Here is a 16,896-nt window from a genome sequence, read left to right as displayed (position 1 = left end):
TCTGAAGAAATTTGATTTTATACCCGGTTTTAATAGACTTTGCCAGGTGCTCAGGTAGCTTCTGCTGGAATAAGAGCTCCCCCCACTTCAAGTATCTTTAGAACATGTTTTCACAAGCTTCAAGTGGAACTGGCTTTCCCTCCCTCCAAGAATGATGGGGACAGTTAAGCACTTTAGCTTTTAAAAGGCAGTATAACTGAAATGCTGTTGCAAAACATGCAAATAAAATTGTTTCCCAGTGTCTAGGTTAGATCTACACAATTTCCTGCAAAAACCTTCCCAGAGACATTAATTATTTGCTTTTGTTAAAAAGCAAAAATAAAACATCATTTAAACCAGAAGAGTTTAGTTACCCTCTGAGGATTTTAGTATTTTTGTACAGCAGCTTATCTCCCTCTGCTCCTAGGGAATAAGTAAAATGTTGCAAGTACATTTATGTTGATTTAAGGTGTTTCTATCAACAGCACAGCTCAGTTACTACAGGTTCTATTTACTTTCTTTGACAATGAATCTGAGATCCAGCAATCTTTTCCTTAAACATGGTTGCAAAAACAACTCTCAGAGAATATCTTCACATTTTTGTATCGTGAACTGTACACAGACTGTACAAACACTACCAAACAAAGGAATGCAATATCAAAATCTTACCTTCTTCACTATTTGCCTTGGCAGCTACTTGTTCTGAGGCCCCATGAGCACTTGTTTGCCTTACTGCATCACTGTGGTTTGTGGTCAACACATTTTCTCCCAGCGATGTGGCAGACAGTGCAGCATACTTGATATTTGAGGCCTGAAAAGATTGTCACAAATCACTGAGGTGATTTTTATGCTTAAGGAAATATTGAAACAATTTCCCTTTTCTATCTGTGTAGGATAACAAGGAATCTATTCCTGGAGAACAGTAAGAGAACAGTATGTTTGAATGTTCTATTTTTCAATCTTTAAGTCATGTTCAAATACACTGCTGTTTGTTTTTAAACTTAGAAGCTTTATGAATCTACTAATATAGCTAGTTTTCTCTTTCAGCTTTTCTTAGTAGAGGTCTAGTACAAAGAAATCTGGTTCTCCAGTATAGTATCACTTACCTTTACATGACCATTTAAAGAAGGGGAGCCTTTTTTGCTTTCTGATTGCATGCCATTAACATGGACTTCAACAGGAGTCAAGCCTGGTGGTGGAGATGGAGTGTTTTGACCATAATTAGGCACTCCAGACAGCAGAATACTAGTTAAGGTTGCTTGGGCAGTAGATGGTATCATTAGGTGTGGAATAGCAGAAAAACCTGTAACAAAATTTGGTTATGTTCTGATTAAGTTTCTCATTTAACTTCCTCAGGCATTACACTACTTTATATAAATCTTTATGTAGCTATAATAAATTACTAAAAAGTTTCCATTAGAATTGCATGCCAAAACCATAATGCTTTATCTGGGTAGGTTAACTTCATTTTCTACATAAAACAGATGGAAACACTGCATTTGACAGCATGTCATATATTAAGTTATAACTTTAAATTTGCATATTTATTCATCTGTGCTAAGTAAGTGTAGGAATTAAGGTTCCAAAGAATTAATGATTCTGGATTTGTCAACTGCCACTCTAATGACTTGGTGTTGCACAGTTCATTTAATTCACATTAAACTTCTACCGACCTGTGGTGTTTGTGTTAGCAAGAGATGTTGCCCATAATGTGGGACTGGGCGTGCCTGAACTTGGACTCTGCAAAGGGCTCACAGAGCTATTGAGGGCATTCAACAGAGAGTTTGGAGCAGTTGAGGTGTTGACTGACAGGGCTGTTGGACCTAGAAGGCCTGCAAAAAATCATGCAAGTAAATATTTAGTTAAGACTTACAGGAAAACATTCTTCACAAAAGTACCAATCGAAAAGAAACAGAACAAACCCCCATGAAGTGGCACCAGCCTGTATTTCACAAACAAATTGTAACATTAAACCTGCTGTTCATTTGGTGCACCATGCTTGTTCTTAAACTGGGCATCATATATCCAAGGAGAATTGGAGCATCTTTTATGTCCTTCTACTTCTCTTGTCATAACAAAGAGTCTGCACTGACTGCTTCTCAGCCCTGGCATCCCTTTGCATCCCCTCTGTTGCTTCTGATGGTTTGTTCCAAAGCAGCATCACAGAGACAAGAAAGCACCTGTACTGCACCACCTCACTTTCATTTCACACAATAACGTTTCTCTCAGAAGCTCCTGTCAATTAACCACTACTTGCACACTAACAGCTATTCAATTCCTTTTTGCACCTTCGACACAGGCTGCAAATCATCCCCCAAATGCACTGATCAGTCCCAAAGCATTCCCCCAAACCAGCTCTTTGTGTAAGACCATTCACAAAGCAGTTCAGCACTACACACTGAAAAGGTAAAAAAACCCAACCCCCCAAAGTGCAGCATGACAAGAACAGTCACAGAAGCAGCATTAAAAATCACAGTCAAATGGCACAAACACTTTCTCCTGTGTGACCCTAGGGAAGCATGTGACATGGAACTACACAGCACTCCCACATGGCAGTCACAAGGGACAACGTTGGTTACATGAGAACTCAGAGTTTCAAGAATTTGTGTCAAGATTTGTCACTGGTTTCCTTTGGGACTGCTTGTTTTTTCTATCTATACACTTCCGGTACAAAGGTATTTGCAGAGCTTGAAAAAAAAATAGTAATTCCAGTCTGGACTATGAGCTGCTTCTACAAAATTATGTTAAGATAGGAAGCTTACTCATTTCTGTCCTAAATTTCAACTGATAAGTAAGGTCTAAGCTAGAAGCACGTGGATCCCTCAATTACAGTGAGATACTGAACTGAAATGTGGTGTTTGCTATGCTAACTTTCATGGTATTGTTGACAGGCTTCAGTACCCACCCAAATTCAGGACAGCCTGAGACATCATACACCCAAAGAAGCTGTAAAAGCCATGTCCTGCCTCACCTGTATTTCCCTGCCTTACACTTTCAGCTGAGTGGTTTGCGTGTTTCCATAGATTTTTCTACAGGGATGAGTCCCAAACCTGATTACAAAAGCCTTGGAGAGGTTTTATAACAACCAGAAGCTGTTGCAATTCTCCAATGCTTTAACACGGCTCCTTACGCAAAACACACATCTGCTCTTTTTTCCTAGTACAAGTGAATTAAGTTTCAAACAAGCCTATATCAAAAAAATATAAATATAACGAATACATACCAAGTCCAGTGAGTCCTAGCCCTGCTGAGGACAAAATATCCAAACCAGGACAAGACAGACCAACAGGGCATGAGACAGTAGAGGGATTTGATACTATGGTGACTCCGCTACTTTCAAGTCCCAAGAGGCATTTCCGTGCCTCGTACATATTTAAGGCATTTCGTTCAACGCTTTTTACAATCACAGACTGCAGGGAAAGAAAACAACACCAACAAAGGAAAACCAGTGAGTAACACTTCTCCTTAACACAGATAGTTCTTCATACTCCTTCATGGCTACCACAACCACAGCAGTGTGAGACAGCATGAGCTAACATCCAGTAGCAACTATCCAAATTCAGGAAGTTCAGGACAGTAAGACTAGTGATTTCATAAGGATTTGAAGTGAGAATGATGGAAGACCTCTCTAAGAAAATTAATTACTATCATATCTTGGTCCTTTTTGGTAGACCAAATGTTAAGCACCTCAAGAGCTAGAGAGCCGAATCAATAATTAATATCTTATCTTCTCTTTTCAAGCTTTGTAGCTTGAAGTGGACAAAAAACCTAGTTGTTTGTATTAAATTCCCCTACTAAATTCATAGCTGTCTGAGAATAAAGTAGTAAGTGCCTGGAAAATGAAATTACAAAACCCCATTGCTTCTTGTACATTCTCTACAGGATGTGTCTTTGTATTGATTTTATATATCCCTACACAGGGAAGCTCACATACTGACACAATGGAACGATCATTTAAAATTTTAAAACTTCTCCCTGCTTGGGCATTGTATACAACATGGATGACTACAAGAGTCCCCTATCCATACTGGCCTGAGTATTTTACAATAAACACCTCCCACTGCCTTTATCAGTATATTCTATACAAAAGCTAATTTCTTCATTATTAAGCATTTAATAAAAGTCAAAACACCCTAGAGCAGAGCTGCTGGATCATTTAAACTGATATTTCAAGCATTAAATACATATGGCTTTCACAAGTTTATGATCCATTAAACTGGGGAGGAAGAGCACAAATATCAACTCATCAGCTCTGAAACTTTGCCACGAAAGCCTAAAAGGAAAATATTAGCTTTGTACAAACCTTGCTTGGTTGCTTTGGCTTAGGCTTAATGCTTATGAAGACATCTAACTGCTCCATTAGCTGTGTTATAAACTGTGGTTCTACTTCAATTTCTTCCTTCATATCAAACATGAGCACGAGGGGAAGGCAACCCTGAAAAGAAAGGCACAAAAAATCCTAGCACTTGTAACTGACCATTTTCCCATGAAAATGTTAGCAATAAACTGAACTGTAGATATTGTAACATTTACACATCATGATGCAAGGAAATTTCTGTAAGTTCAGAAAAAAGAGCAAGGATGAAATTTTAGGGAAAGCTATTTCCTTGTATGCAGGCATACAGGTGTATCTTCCTGCCCTGGGATGCTAAACAAACAGTTTGGGAGCACAAGGGTGAAATGTTTTACTGAATATTTGACATTCCAGTCTGCACATACGCACCCTGAGTAGTTATTTATACAGACTTAGAGGGTGCCTGGAAGATTCAAATTCAGAAACCATGATTACTTATTAAACCAGAACCAAGTCTTGTCAGGAACTGATGGCAGGACACTCATACTAAAAGTCTCCCGTCAAACTATTTGAAATAAGGATACATACTTCTACAAAATCTCTAAGTTACCATTGCCAAAGTCTTAACTTTTACCTTTCTCTTCCCCATTCCAGATCAGCTACATAAATATTTTCTAGGGATATGGATAACACCTGTAACACACTTAAAATACTAAAGCTTTAGCATAAAACCCCCCCAAAACTGAATGGTCCTGTCCTCCCACATTTTGTCCATTAATATTCACATGTACAAAAAATGTGCACATACATTAGTACTAAAATAATGGCTAAAGGCTCCTGTGAAGCTTAAAGATCAATATATCAAAAACCTCTACAAATAATGACATTCAACACCAGAGCTATTTTTATAAAAGGCCTCATGGAATTGTCACTATGGTATTATAAAGAAGGTAAGACTGCAGAATGAGTAATTATTTCCTATGGTTTCCCAATTTCATTGGAAACTTGCCTACATGGGAACTAAGCAATTCCTGACATTTCCCCTCAAAAGAAACCTATTTACCTGACAAACATAGAAAAGGCAGGTTGGCAAAATAAAACATAACCTGTCACCCAACACCCACAGAACATTTCAGAAATCTGCCTCTACTCAGAGGCATATTGTTATTGTAAATTTAAATCACTTATGCGGCATTTATATTACCAAGGTTATTTTCCAAGTCATGTTACCAGAGATTACAAATACTTTCAATAACTACAAACACTGACAAAACCCTGACAAAAACTGAGCTGTTTGCAGTGTGAATAGCAATCCTTCCTCTCTGTGGCTAATTTACATTTGACTTGTAAATAGATGCAGAGTGAGCATATTTTCCGTGATCTGGCAATTTTTTCCCACAAGTTTCACTGAAAGTATTTACCATGAGATATTGCCTGGCAAGACAGACAGACTCAATTGTGCCCTGGAGGTAGACAGTGGATTTCTTCTGTGGGTTACTGGGGTCAGGGAAGTGGATCTGAGCACCAGTCCTCTGCATGATATGTTTGATGTTGCTGCCGTTTCGACCCATCATAAAGAGATGATGCTGCGCTGCGATGTCGAGCTGTGTGCTCACAGGGATTGCAGAGGCCAGGCTCCCAGCCAGGTGCTCCAGGAGCATGGCTGTTCCTTCCTGGGGGGAATGGGAGAAACCAGTGAAACAGTGCTTACAGGCACACAGAACAACATCTCTGGTTGCTTCCTTGCTTGTCATGCGCTCCACAGGCAAGATAAAGAAAATATTGTTGGGTTTAAAACCAGGATTGATTTGTTAAAGGTAACAAATGCACCAAACTCTACCCACTACTCCCATTTTATGGCCAAATGCAGCATTTAATTGCCACTCTGTAAAAGGCAGTAAGACAATGCTGCATGGTTTGGTCCCAACAGGGACCATACAGGCAGTTGCAGTCAACAGAGATTTATCTGGGTAGGTACACTTGCAAAACTTGGCCTTTCAGTGTTGGGCTCAGATGTTCTTACTGGCTTCAAATACACCCATCTGGGACTGGATCAATCTCTCATACTGCCAGTTCCTAACAAGAACACTTTCATACTTTATTAAGATGAACAGGCTCCTGGCAGTTCCTTGCCTTGGCTGTCAAATTCACATCTCCCAGTGCTGGATTTGCAAGAGCAGTTTTATTGACTAATTGGGCAACTTCTAAGGTTATTTATTTGTGTGCATGAGAAGAACTCAGCATGAAGAATTTGAGGTGGGAAGTGTTTTTGTTTGCGTTGTTTTTGAATTAAAAGATGGGTAAGATCAGCACATATTCCAGGATTGCTGGAAACCTGAAAGAGTGCACAGGAGATGAGCACCAGATGAAAACCTTACCACAAACAATGCTAAATCCCAAACTTGAAACTATTTTCTGTGCATTTTTACACTTCATTTATATCAATTAATATAGGAAAACATTCAAACCCTCAGGGTTTGCAAGTGATTATAAAATAACATGTACTGATGAGGCAGGATATACCATCTTAGACATCTAAATTATAAATATGTGACATTCAGAAACCTACTCAAGAGCAGAGATTACCTTCACAGCACTAGTGTTGTTTTGTGACCCTCTGACAATGACTGTAGCACCATACATTCGAGAGCGTTGTTTGAAGGAAACTGAAATGTTGTATGTCTGACATATGTGCTGAATGGTTGGAGAATTAGGATCTGGGATGGGTTGGAGAATTCCAGCAATAGGCAATTCAAACATGAGTACCAATGGAAGCAGCTCCTACAACAGTAATGAAGAGTAGATATTGAAAACCAGAGCCATGCACACTAAAAATGCAACAGTTTTATTCCTCAGTCATAAGGTACAGGTCAGTGATGATTAAACTGACATAACACATCCTCTGCCCAGAGTTCATCGATAAAAATATCGTACTGTCACTTGGAAAAAAGCACCTCTTTTTCCAGGGATACTAGAGTGGGGGTTTTTTGCATAGGCTTTTTTGAATTTTGTTTGGTTGATTTTTTCCTCCAAAATAGCAGGAGCATTTGGAACAAGGTTGTGTGACATGTCTGGCTAAAAAAATTGCAGTGAGCTTTTGCTAATTTATTTGACTTTTCATTATCCATGCCAAAATACACTTAAGAGTTGAAACTAGAAGGAAAAGATAGAAAATAGCTACATGTGGAGAATGACACTGAATTATTTACACAAATTATACATGAAAATGGTTAAAACGTAAGAAGCTGAAACTGCCTTTCCCAAGTCACAGATTCACATAGGATGCCTGAGATTCCACAGGCCATCTGTGGTGGGTAAGTTAAGATGTAATTTTCTACACAGTATGGAATTAATTTACATCTTGCTTAGAGTGTAGACTTCGTGTTCAAGACCCACCTTGGGCTAGTTAAAAATTCGGCCAGAATGTGAATCACTGTTATAATACCCTGGGCATGTTTCTCATATGGATACTCACATTTGTTCCTACATTTCTGCTGTCACTACACAGAGGCAGACAACCCTAGGGTTCCCCAAACTATGCATTTTTTCCCTGTCAGATGTTTTCAAGTGGACACTACAAAGAGCTAGAGCATTACCCGAATTCTGACTCTTGCAGACTCCACTCCAGCTGGCTGTCCTGCAATAGACACCTGGAAGAGCAAGAATATAGAAAATATTGCATCATATTTTCAAATGAGGCATGGAAAAGTTATTCAGATAGCTGTGCTCTCCTTAAAAAAAAAAAATCTAAAAAAAAAAATCAATACTTATTTCACACCTGGCAGCACCTGAGAACTATAACCAGTATTAAAAAAATAATCTCTGCATGTTACAGCATCTAGGTTACATATGTTTAAGCAACTAGAAAAAAAGGATACATCAAACAATACAGTGGTTTAGGTCAAATAATGGAATTACTACTGTATATATATGTTCAAATGCTAATATTCAACAACTGTAGGTTTTCTTGAATGTTTTGAAATTACTCTATTTTGCTCAGCAGCCATTAGGATGCACAAGAGGGAATTCTAAGTACAAGGACGAGAGACTTGAAAGTAAACATTCCACCAACATTAGCAGCAGGAAAGATGTACAATTCAGGCTCAATGACTTACTCCAATGAAGCTGAACTCTTACAATAGGACATTCATTTCTGCTGGCTGTCTGCTAAGTTTAGTCTTCAACTAAGTTACACCATAAGCAAAAAGCACCAAAAAAATCAATCAATATGCTGAATAAGTCATGTGTTGAACAGGAAAAAAAAAAATTACAAAAGCAGATTTTTTCCTACCACTTCCCTACCATTCACACTAAGTTGTTGACTTCCGTATGTGCAGAGTAATTCTAGCTTAAAAAAATTAAAATGATTCATGAGCCATCACAAATTGTTTCCATCTGTTTTTAAAGATTTGCTCACTTAGGAAGCTCTGTGCTTTCCACACTGAGTAAATACCAAAAATCTATTTCCCTGAACATGAACACACCATCCTCAAAAAACCCAAATTGATGAGAGAAGTTTAGAAATGTTTTATACTCTCAGGAATTGCGATATAAATGAGCTCAGTACTAAACAACACTTACTTGGTTGCTTTTCTCTGCTTGATTGTTCCTATTTGAGTCTGGAAAATGGATATGGCATCCCGTTTCCTCCATCACTTTTTTAATATTATTGCCACCTTTACCTATCACATGAGAATGTTCTGTATGTGAAACATCCATCTTCAAGGTTACCCGATTGCTCTGGAAATCAAGCACCCACGGTTAGACTTGGTCACAGCAGAACCCGAGTATTTAAGTTTTTAAGAGTAATGTAACTTCAAGACTGACACTCAAAACTGTATTTCCGAAGTATTTTTGCCATTGCTTAACTTCTGCTCAAGGATGTTTTTAATATTAATCAGTTGGATGTTAATTTGGTCTTGTTTCCTTTCTAGTGAGGAAACAACAAATACCCCAAAAGATGCATCTTCAAAAAATGTCTGAGCCATTTAAAATACCCCCAAACTTTCATCAACAGTGACTTAAGTGCCTTTTTGCAATTTATTCTAATTTCTTTTAATTCAGTGTTCTTTCAACTGAAGCCACGCACCCCTGTTTGATCTGAAAAGATCACATTATGAAGACTTTGCAAATCAAAGCCATGGGACCAAGTAACGGTGTTTTTTCTTCCTTAAATTTTTTTGGTACATGAATTTTTAAAATACACAAACACTGCCTACAGCTATTCTTAAAAGCTCTATTTTTAACAGCCCATAATAATGTTGTTAAAAGTTGTTCAACAAGTGGTGCTTATCACTTGAGCGTTCCCTTCGGCAATCTGCTCAGAGAACCAGGAGGGTGTCATACAACTACACAGGAGCCATACACACTGCCCCAAAAGGGCTGCTGATGAATTAAAATAATTTCTGATGAACAGAAGGGACCCCATGCCAAAAATCTAGATGTTTTAGAAATTCTGGTCCTGATGTTTCAGAGTGTAAGAATTAGGCAACAGTTAAACTTTAAACTGCATAAATGCTCCTAAAATTGAATTTCAAAGAGGAACAAAATTTTAGGTTCTCTGACGTGGTTGCATAATCTACTGCTTGCAGTGAAGCTGTATTTCAGATTTTAAAGAAAAACCTCAATTCAATGAACAAGCCACTTATGCTTTTAGCCATATGGCTGGAAATATTATTTCTATATAATTCAGATCTGGAAAAGCTGCTTTAAGCAAGCCTTTTCTTGCAAAATGTTTAAATATGTGGGTATGCACCAATATCAACATCTGCAAGGCATATATTGGAGACTTTGCTTCAGAGCGTCCATAAATACCTTCTCTTGAAATGTGCCTATTAAAGAGATCAATGTCACCACAAAATTAGGGGCTAAGGTGTCATTCTAAGAAAATTCTCTTACTTTTGTGTCCAAGACAGACATGATTTTCTCTTTTGCTTCTTTAACATTTTCTTTTTTCCCAGAAACTTTAATATGGGGATCTATAAAAGAAATAAACTTGTAAGAAAAATACAGTAAAATAGCTATAAAAAAATTTCCTCACCGCTCAAATCAATTTGAGCCCCTTATTTATAACCCACCGATAAACTGTACCACCACAGCCTTTGGGATTCAGCTGAAGACCAAATGTCTTATTCCATCCCTTCAGCCCCACAATTAGGATTACCAGATGAATTTAGTAAACACGAGTACCAACTTAAAATAAATAGAAATCCAAACCCAAATGTATATCACAGTACCATAAACACTGTCTGCAATAAATTATGCAGCTAAGGTCTTCTCAAACAAAAAGTAACAGCGGACAGCTCAAAGCTTTTTGGCAGCCCACCAAACTCAAACTCTCCCTCATCATCACTTCATTATATTTAATTAGTCTCTAGAAATATCCTTTGCAGTTCTAACCTGGCATTAAAGGTGTCTCCACCTAAAGTCTTCTGATTGCTGTTATCAAATGAAATTTAAATAAGACTTTAATAAAACAAATCGCTGAAGTGTAAAGTACAGAAATTAGCAGGAACACCAGCTGATGGTGGGTTTTGACCAGTGAGATCTAAAATTTTGATTCTATAGCCCACATGATAATTTTCAGACCATTTCCCTTAAACAACATAAGGTGTTGGGCTGAGCTACCAGGTGCAGTTCTGATCCCATAATATACACCTGGCCAGAAAGTACAGACCCAACTCTGGAACTAAATCAAGTATCAATTATTCCAAGTGTGAAAATCACACATCAGCCAGTTTAGCAGCACCATCTGGTGTCCAGGAGCACGAAGTGCCACAGTGCAAAATCACTGTCAAAACATTAAATATAAGTTCAATTAAAACAAACAAAGAAATGCCCAACTACCACCCATATTTATTATTAGTAGAAACAAGGGTACGATATTGCAGGTGATGCCTCTTTCCCCTGCTCTTGAGTCATCTGCCCTATTGCAGTGATCTTTTCTCCTGTGATGCAATGGACTGCTCTCAAAAAGAAACTCTCAACCCTCTTCTCACTCTTGAATTAATGTAATTCATTATGCTAGACAAATACATACATCTTAGGGAATATAAAAGTAAATATATTCTCAGTGGTAGGAGAAAACAGCTGTAATGCAATGTATCTGCCTTTCCCATCATCTCAAGTGATTGAAATCACTTCCCTAGTAAAGAAATATTGAATAATACAACTTTAGGTTGTAAACCTGTACTATTCAGCTGAAAATTGAAACTCGAAGTCATGCCTGGATACTCTTTTCATTCCAACAGTAAAAATAAGCCTCTGGTCTTTACCACTGAGAAGTTCTGAGCACATTCAGCTGGGGATAAAGAAACACTCAAGGAACAGAGGATTCACTGCCAAGTTTCATGAAAGTCAAGAAAAATGCAGCATTTTGAGTTCCGAGAAACAGAAATATTTTATTTTTCAAAATGGAAAAACTGTAGTCACAAAAACATCGTACGCACATAGAATCTACAGAAGCTTCAAAAATCTGCTGCTTCAGCCTTTCACAATGGAGCAAAGTAAAACAAAAACCCAACAAAATAGTCTTAAGGGCAAATTTTCTTTTCTTTTTTAAGTTGTCAGGAAGCCATGTGGTTCTAATGCATTTAAGCTGTGAACGATATTTGAAGTGGATGTCGCCGTCAGAAATTCCCAGCAGCAGATTCTAGCACACTGTGTGTGCTCCAAGTGCTCTTTAGATGCAACCAGGAAAAACACAAGGCCAGACCACCACCACCACTGTGGAGCTGCTTTTCATGTATCCACAAACATTCTATTTAAATACACATTTGATTATACGTAGGAAAATTACCTGAAATCAAGCCTGGCATCCTCTTAGTACCAAAGGAGATTACTATCATTCCATAATACTATTTGCTCACCCATGGGTGAAAATACATTTCAGAACACCCGTTTTTTCCATTTCTCATCTCAGTTGGACATCTCTTTTCTGTTGATAGTGACAGCTTCAGCCAAACATCCTGTATTTCTACACTTATTGTTTATTCTTTTTAGATGAAAAAACTCAGTTGCTCACTTTAAAAACAAAGCCAAAGAAGAACACACAAAGCAAGAAAGAATCCACTGATGCCGGTGATAATTCTAAAATATGCTACCAAATCTTTCAAAATTGATCTTAAGTACCCTTTCCTTACTTGACTTCTTCCCAAGGACACAGTGGTTGGAAATGTAAATGAAGCAGGTCAGTTTAAGTTAAAGAAATTTTTCCATTGAGAGCTGTTCACTCTTTCCTTCAGTGAAACACTATTTAAACACAACCTCATCAAACTTTGCCTGAAAACAGTTACTTGTAACTAAAAGATTTTGAAGTATTTGAACTGGACTTGCATGAGTTCAAAGCACTTGGAAACTACGTATGATCTGCTGGGAAACTCAGAAGTACACAAATAACAATCAACAAACAGATCATGTCAGGGATCAATTAAAAATTGAGAGACACAATTAGATCATAATAACCTGATTTTCTGTGTATTACAGAAACTAAATTTCTTAATATAGCTGTGGAAACAAATAGCTTGTTTGCTTTGCAGCTGATTCCACAGATTAACAGTTACATTTAATTTAGAAAAAAAAAATCCTACTTTGTCTTAGTACTAAGACAAGATTCCTTGTTGGATAAAGCTCTACATTTAATATTTGAAATACCTACAGGTGTGAGGGCAGCAATGCACTGTCAAAGCCCCCAGAAATATTGCTGGCACACTCAGAAGTGTGAAGAGGACTGTCAGGCACAGAACTGTAACAAGTTGTGATGCGTGTCCAGTACTGACGGTGCAGAGAAGCACGAACTGGCACTCCAGCCGTGATCTACACTGATCCACGTGGCCACAGCACCTGCACCAGCTGGGGCCACAACAATGCCACTTTTTTCCAGGTGATGCTATGTCATTCCTCATCCCTAAGGAACACCTAAGTTTGATACCTGTTCTTACTGGGGGGGGGGGGGGGGGCTGGGGGGAAGGAATCACACTTTTTTTTAAGCTCCTGAATACAACTGGAAGTATATTTCATGTAAAACCAGAGAGAGAGCAAAGAACAGGTGCCTACCATAAATAAAGACACGAGACACCCCAGCTCTGCAAACTATTTGCAAACACAGAACAAAGGCTTCAGAAGAGGTCTGTGTGCTAGAAGCATACAAGGCTTTAACACTTTAAATAAAGTGTAGTGTCAGACCCTGGAAAAGGTTTTTAACTCTTAAGAAACAACATGATTAGTGTCTTGCAAACTATTAAAAATGCCATTGTATAGTGAACCACCTCTTCCATCCATTTTGAAGGGCAGTATATTTTTCTTAGGAATGGAAAAGAAAAATTTAATTTCAACAGGCTTTTCCCTGTCCTTCTCGAGAACGGAGGAATATTTACACAGAATAGAAAGCTGAAGTTACACAACAGACACTGCTGGAAATTTTTCTCAACAGTCTTCATTTTGCCAGACTCCTGCCTTCAAGTGGTCTTTTATTGCTCCTATCCTCAAATTCCTCACTCCACACTTTGGCAGAGTTTCACCTCCTCAGTCTTTGTCCACAGCTATACCAGCAAGCCTCCAGCTCTATTGCTGCTATTGTGTGTCACACTTCAGCAAACAAAATAAAATTCCTCCAAGCAAAAATATGTCTGTGCCAGTGCAAATGCATCTACACCAACTCTTGCCAGGCAAGAAATATTTCAAATAATTAAGCCATTTAACTGTGTAGGCCTCTCCTGCAGTCCAATGTACATTTAATATCTGGGGGAGCTCTTCAGACCACAGCTATGCATCCAGCTTGTTTACAGGATGAACAGCCTTGACTTAAGCAACACAAATACCACTACCCTAAAAATAGCCAGACAACTGGGCAACACCAGGGCAGATGACAGTCATTCCTAATGAGTGGCTGATTAAAATCTGAATAGCCCAAGAGTATTACTGAACTTGAGCCATTCAAACAAAAAGACAAGAGACCCAGCATTTTTAAGGGACAAGTTATGGAAGTGTCTGACCCAAAAGTACCAGCAAAACACACCAAGTCATGTGAGAAGTTAAAATAAAAAGAAAAAAACCCAAATTAACAGGCAGAAGTTGGTATGTTCTCATCTGAAAGGGCAAGTACATTGTTTGCCCTACAACAAGATGAAGAAACACAGACCTATAAAACAAGCAAATTTAAGCAAAAAAGGTCAAGTAAGGCTTCCTATAATATGGAAAAAAGGATAATTGAATTGAAACAATTTATTTAATGTTCTTAAATTAGGAAATACTGTGTGCAGTTTTAGGAGTGGATATTCACTCACCAAAGTAGATGATTGGTAACAGTCAAGACAGACTTGAAATAGGCTCAGACTATTGCTGTGGAAAAGCAACATCAAGGCTAAAAGCAGGCAGTAAATGCTCAGGAGTAAGGGCACATGCAAAGGAGCTCGACTGAATAATCAAGTAAATTCCTCACTTGGGCACTTGGTGCTGTTGGCTTACCAGCTTAAAAGAATCCTCGCCCTCTCTCCAACACAACTCAGGGCACTCACTTCTCTTCCTGGTGTCTAAACCACAGAAGAAAAAACTACTCATGTGTTAAGGCAGAAAGCAATGAGCCATTTCCTACTGCAGACTCCTGAGTATCCTCAGATATCACTCAATAACAACATGTGGTTTTTTTGTTTGGGGCTTGTCTTTTTTCTTCTTTTTTAGTTGAAATTAGACTGCAGATTTATTGTCTCTGAACAAGATTTCACCCAGCTACTTGGGCACGATCAAAAGGCTACCCGGAGCATCATAAAACTCAATGTGGGCTGCAAGCAATTAACAGTGTCTTCAGAGGAGACATATCCTGAGGCTCTGGGCATTCTGGGGCATCTGTTTGTTGTGGACAAACAACTGATTATGAAATGTCCCTGGGAAGAGCTAAAGCCACTGCCTATATGTGTGCACACATTTGAAAGACTCTGTCTTCTCAGCATTTTCTCACTCTTAACTTTCCCCCCTTACTGGCATCTAACTCCATCTTTACAAGGATTTCTGCTCAGAACACAAGAAGGAAGCTGAGAAAAAGTAAATACTTGTTGCACTGCTCCTACACAGCTCCAGGAAAGGCAGTTCACACACAACTGTTCACTCCTTTTACATTCTGGTTGCTGCCATGCAGTCACCTGAGGGGCATTAACTACCAGAGCACTGCTTTTCAACCCTGCCCTGTAAGAACTGTGTGATGTGAAGCCAGCAATCCCCTGCTCACTCCTCTCCACCATTTATAGTAATACAATATATACATATATACACACAGGCAGACATACACAGATATTCACGAAGCACAGACTGAGCAACACACTGACCTCACTCACACAGAAACTGAGGAATGCAGTGCAACATCTGGGAGAGCAGAGAAAAGAATCTTGCTTCTCAAAGATTTCAGTGTAGCTCAAAAGAAGACTTCAGTATCTGCAACAGGCTACTTAAAAGGGCTCTTAGACTAAAATATCTGTTTGATGTAGACTCACAAATTAGAAGAAATGAGATGCCCTTGTACATCAATTACAGCTGAATGCCACATTTGGGTCTCTTAGCAGCTTTAAAACATCCCAGCAGAACACTGAAAATTCATGTTCATAATGCCCAGAATTAAGTGAAAATTAGCCAGAGACATCAGATAAGCTTTAAAAATTAGATTACCTGTACAACATTATGTTTGGAGAAATAAACTATTGATGACTGGATTTCGGACCAGTGACAGAGGAAATGAAAAGACTTCTCTTAAAGCATAAGCAAAGAGGGAAGACAAGGAAGAGGTAACAGATCATATGGCAATTTAAACAGAAAAGTGATGGGGTTTCAAGGGAGAAGGGGAAGGCCAAGGTGGAGAAGAAAACCTGGAAAGAAGAAATGAGAATGAATTAATTGTAATCACCCAGACACTCCATTTCAGTTACATAATTTCAGTTTCTTACCACTGTGATTAACTTAAATTCCTTATTTTACTTCTTCTAAAAAGAGCCTTTAGGGACATTTTGCAAATGCAGTCAGCCACCAAAAGGCACATGCCATGCAGCCCTTCTGCTGCCTCTTGGGCAGTTGCTCTTCAGCCTTCAGCCCAAGTAGCCACCCAAAGCAAGGCAATCTCTCAGCAGGACACAAAGTCTGTTATGGCCTATTTTTTTCAGCATGGACCCAACAAATTCACAGTTCATTATTTAAGTGTCTGTTGCCATTGTATTTCAAAGCACAAACACAGAATCACAATGCCTGGGAAAGAAAATAAGAAATAAAGAGAAGAAAAAAGCTATAGTATTGTAAGATCAGCTTAATAGAGGCCCTAGAAAACAGACACAACATTCCTATCAGAAATAACACCACTGTATCTCCACACAGCCTCATACTCAGGGTTGCAATTCTGATGCATAAGCCATGAGGTAATTTTAGTTTCTCACACACACGTTTTCAAAAAAGTCCTTGTGACTGTGTTTTTCTAAATAAAAAACATCATCTGACTCGTGAGCCTCAATTCACACCTCAGGCTCAGCCTTCCTTGCAGTGCTCCCACATCCAACCCCTGGCTACTGCTGCACCTTTTACTGTCTGATTGCTCTGACTGACTGCACTCCATCGTGTGAGCCGGTCTGGACACAGCCACTGGAAGGGAT

General features: G+C 38.6%; 1 protein-coding gene across 1 annotated transcript in view; it reads right to left on the bottom strand.

The window, feature by feature from the left end:
- Window positions 1-16,896, bottom strand: part of BICC1 (BicC family RNA binding protein 1) — a 91,722-nt gene that overhangs the window by 12,321 nt on the left and 62,505 nt on the right. Inside the window, exons 4-13 of the mRNA XM_039554054.1 lie at window positions 10,172-10,251; window positions 8,855-9,013; window positions 7,870-7,923; window positions 6,860-7,054; window positions 5,695-5,946; window positions 4,283-4,414; window positions 3,203-3,389; window positions 1,653-1,811; window positions 1,086-1,282; window positions 649-790 (exon numbers count right to left, since the gene is read on the bottom strand). Coding sequence (XP_039409988.1) covers window positions 649-790; window positions 1,086-1,282; window positions 1,653-1,811; window positions 3,203-3,389; window positions 4,283-4,414; window positions 5,695-5,946; window positions 6,860-7,054; window positions 7,870-7,923; window positions 8,855-9,013; window positions 10,172-10,251 — 1,557 coding nt within the window. The remainder of the gene's footprint in view (window positions 1-648; window positions 791-1,085; window positions 1,283-1,652; window positions 1,812-3,202; window positions 3,390-4,282; window positions 4,415-5,694; window positions 5,947-6,859; window positions 7,055-7,869; window positions 7,924-8,854; window positions 9,014-10,171; window positions 10,252-16,896) is intronic.

Source organism: Corvus cornix, chromosome 6 (genome assembly GCF_000738735.6).
Source record: "Corvus cornix cornix isolate S_Up_H32 chromosome 6, ASM73873v5, whole genome shotgun sequence".
NCBI classification, from domain to species: Eukaryota; Metazoa; Chordata; class Aves; order Passeriformes; family Corvidae; genus Corvus; species Corvus cornix.
The sequence above is the reverse complement of the archived record's forward strand: the minus strand, read 5'-3'. Positions and strand labels throughout refer to the sequence as shown.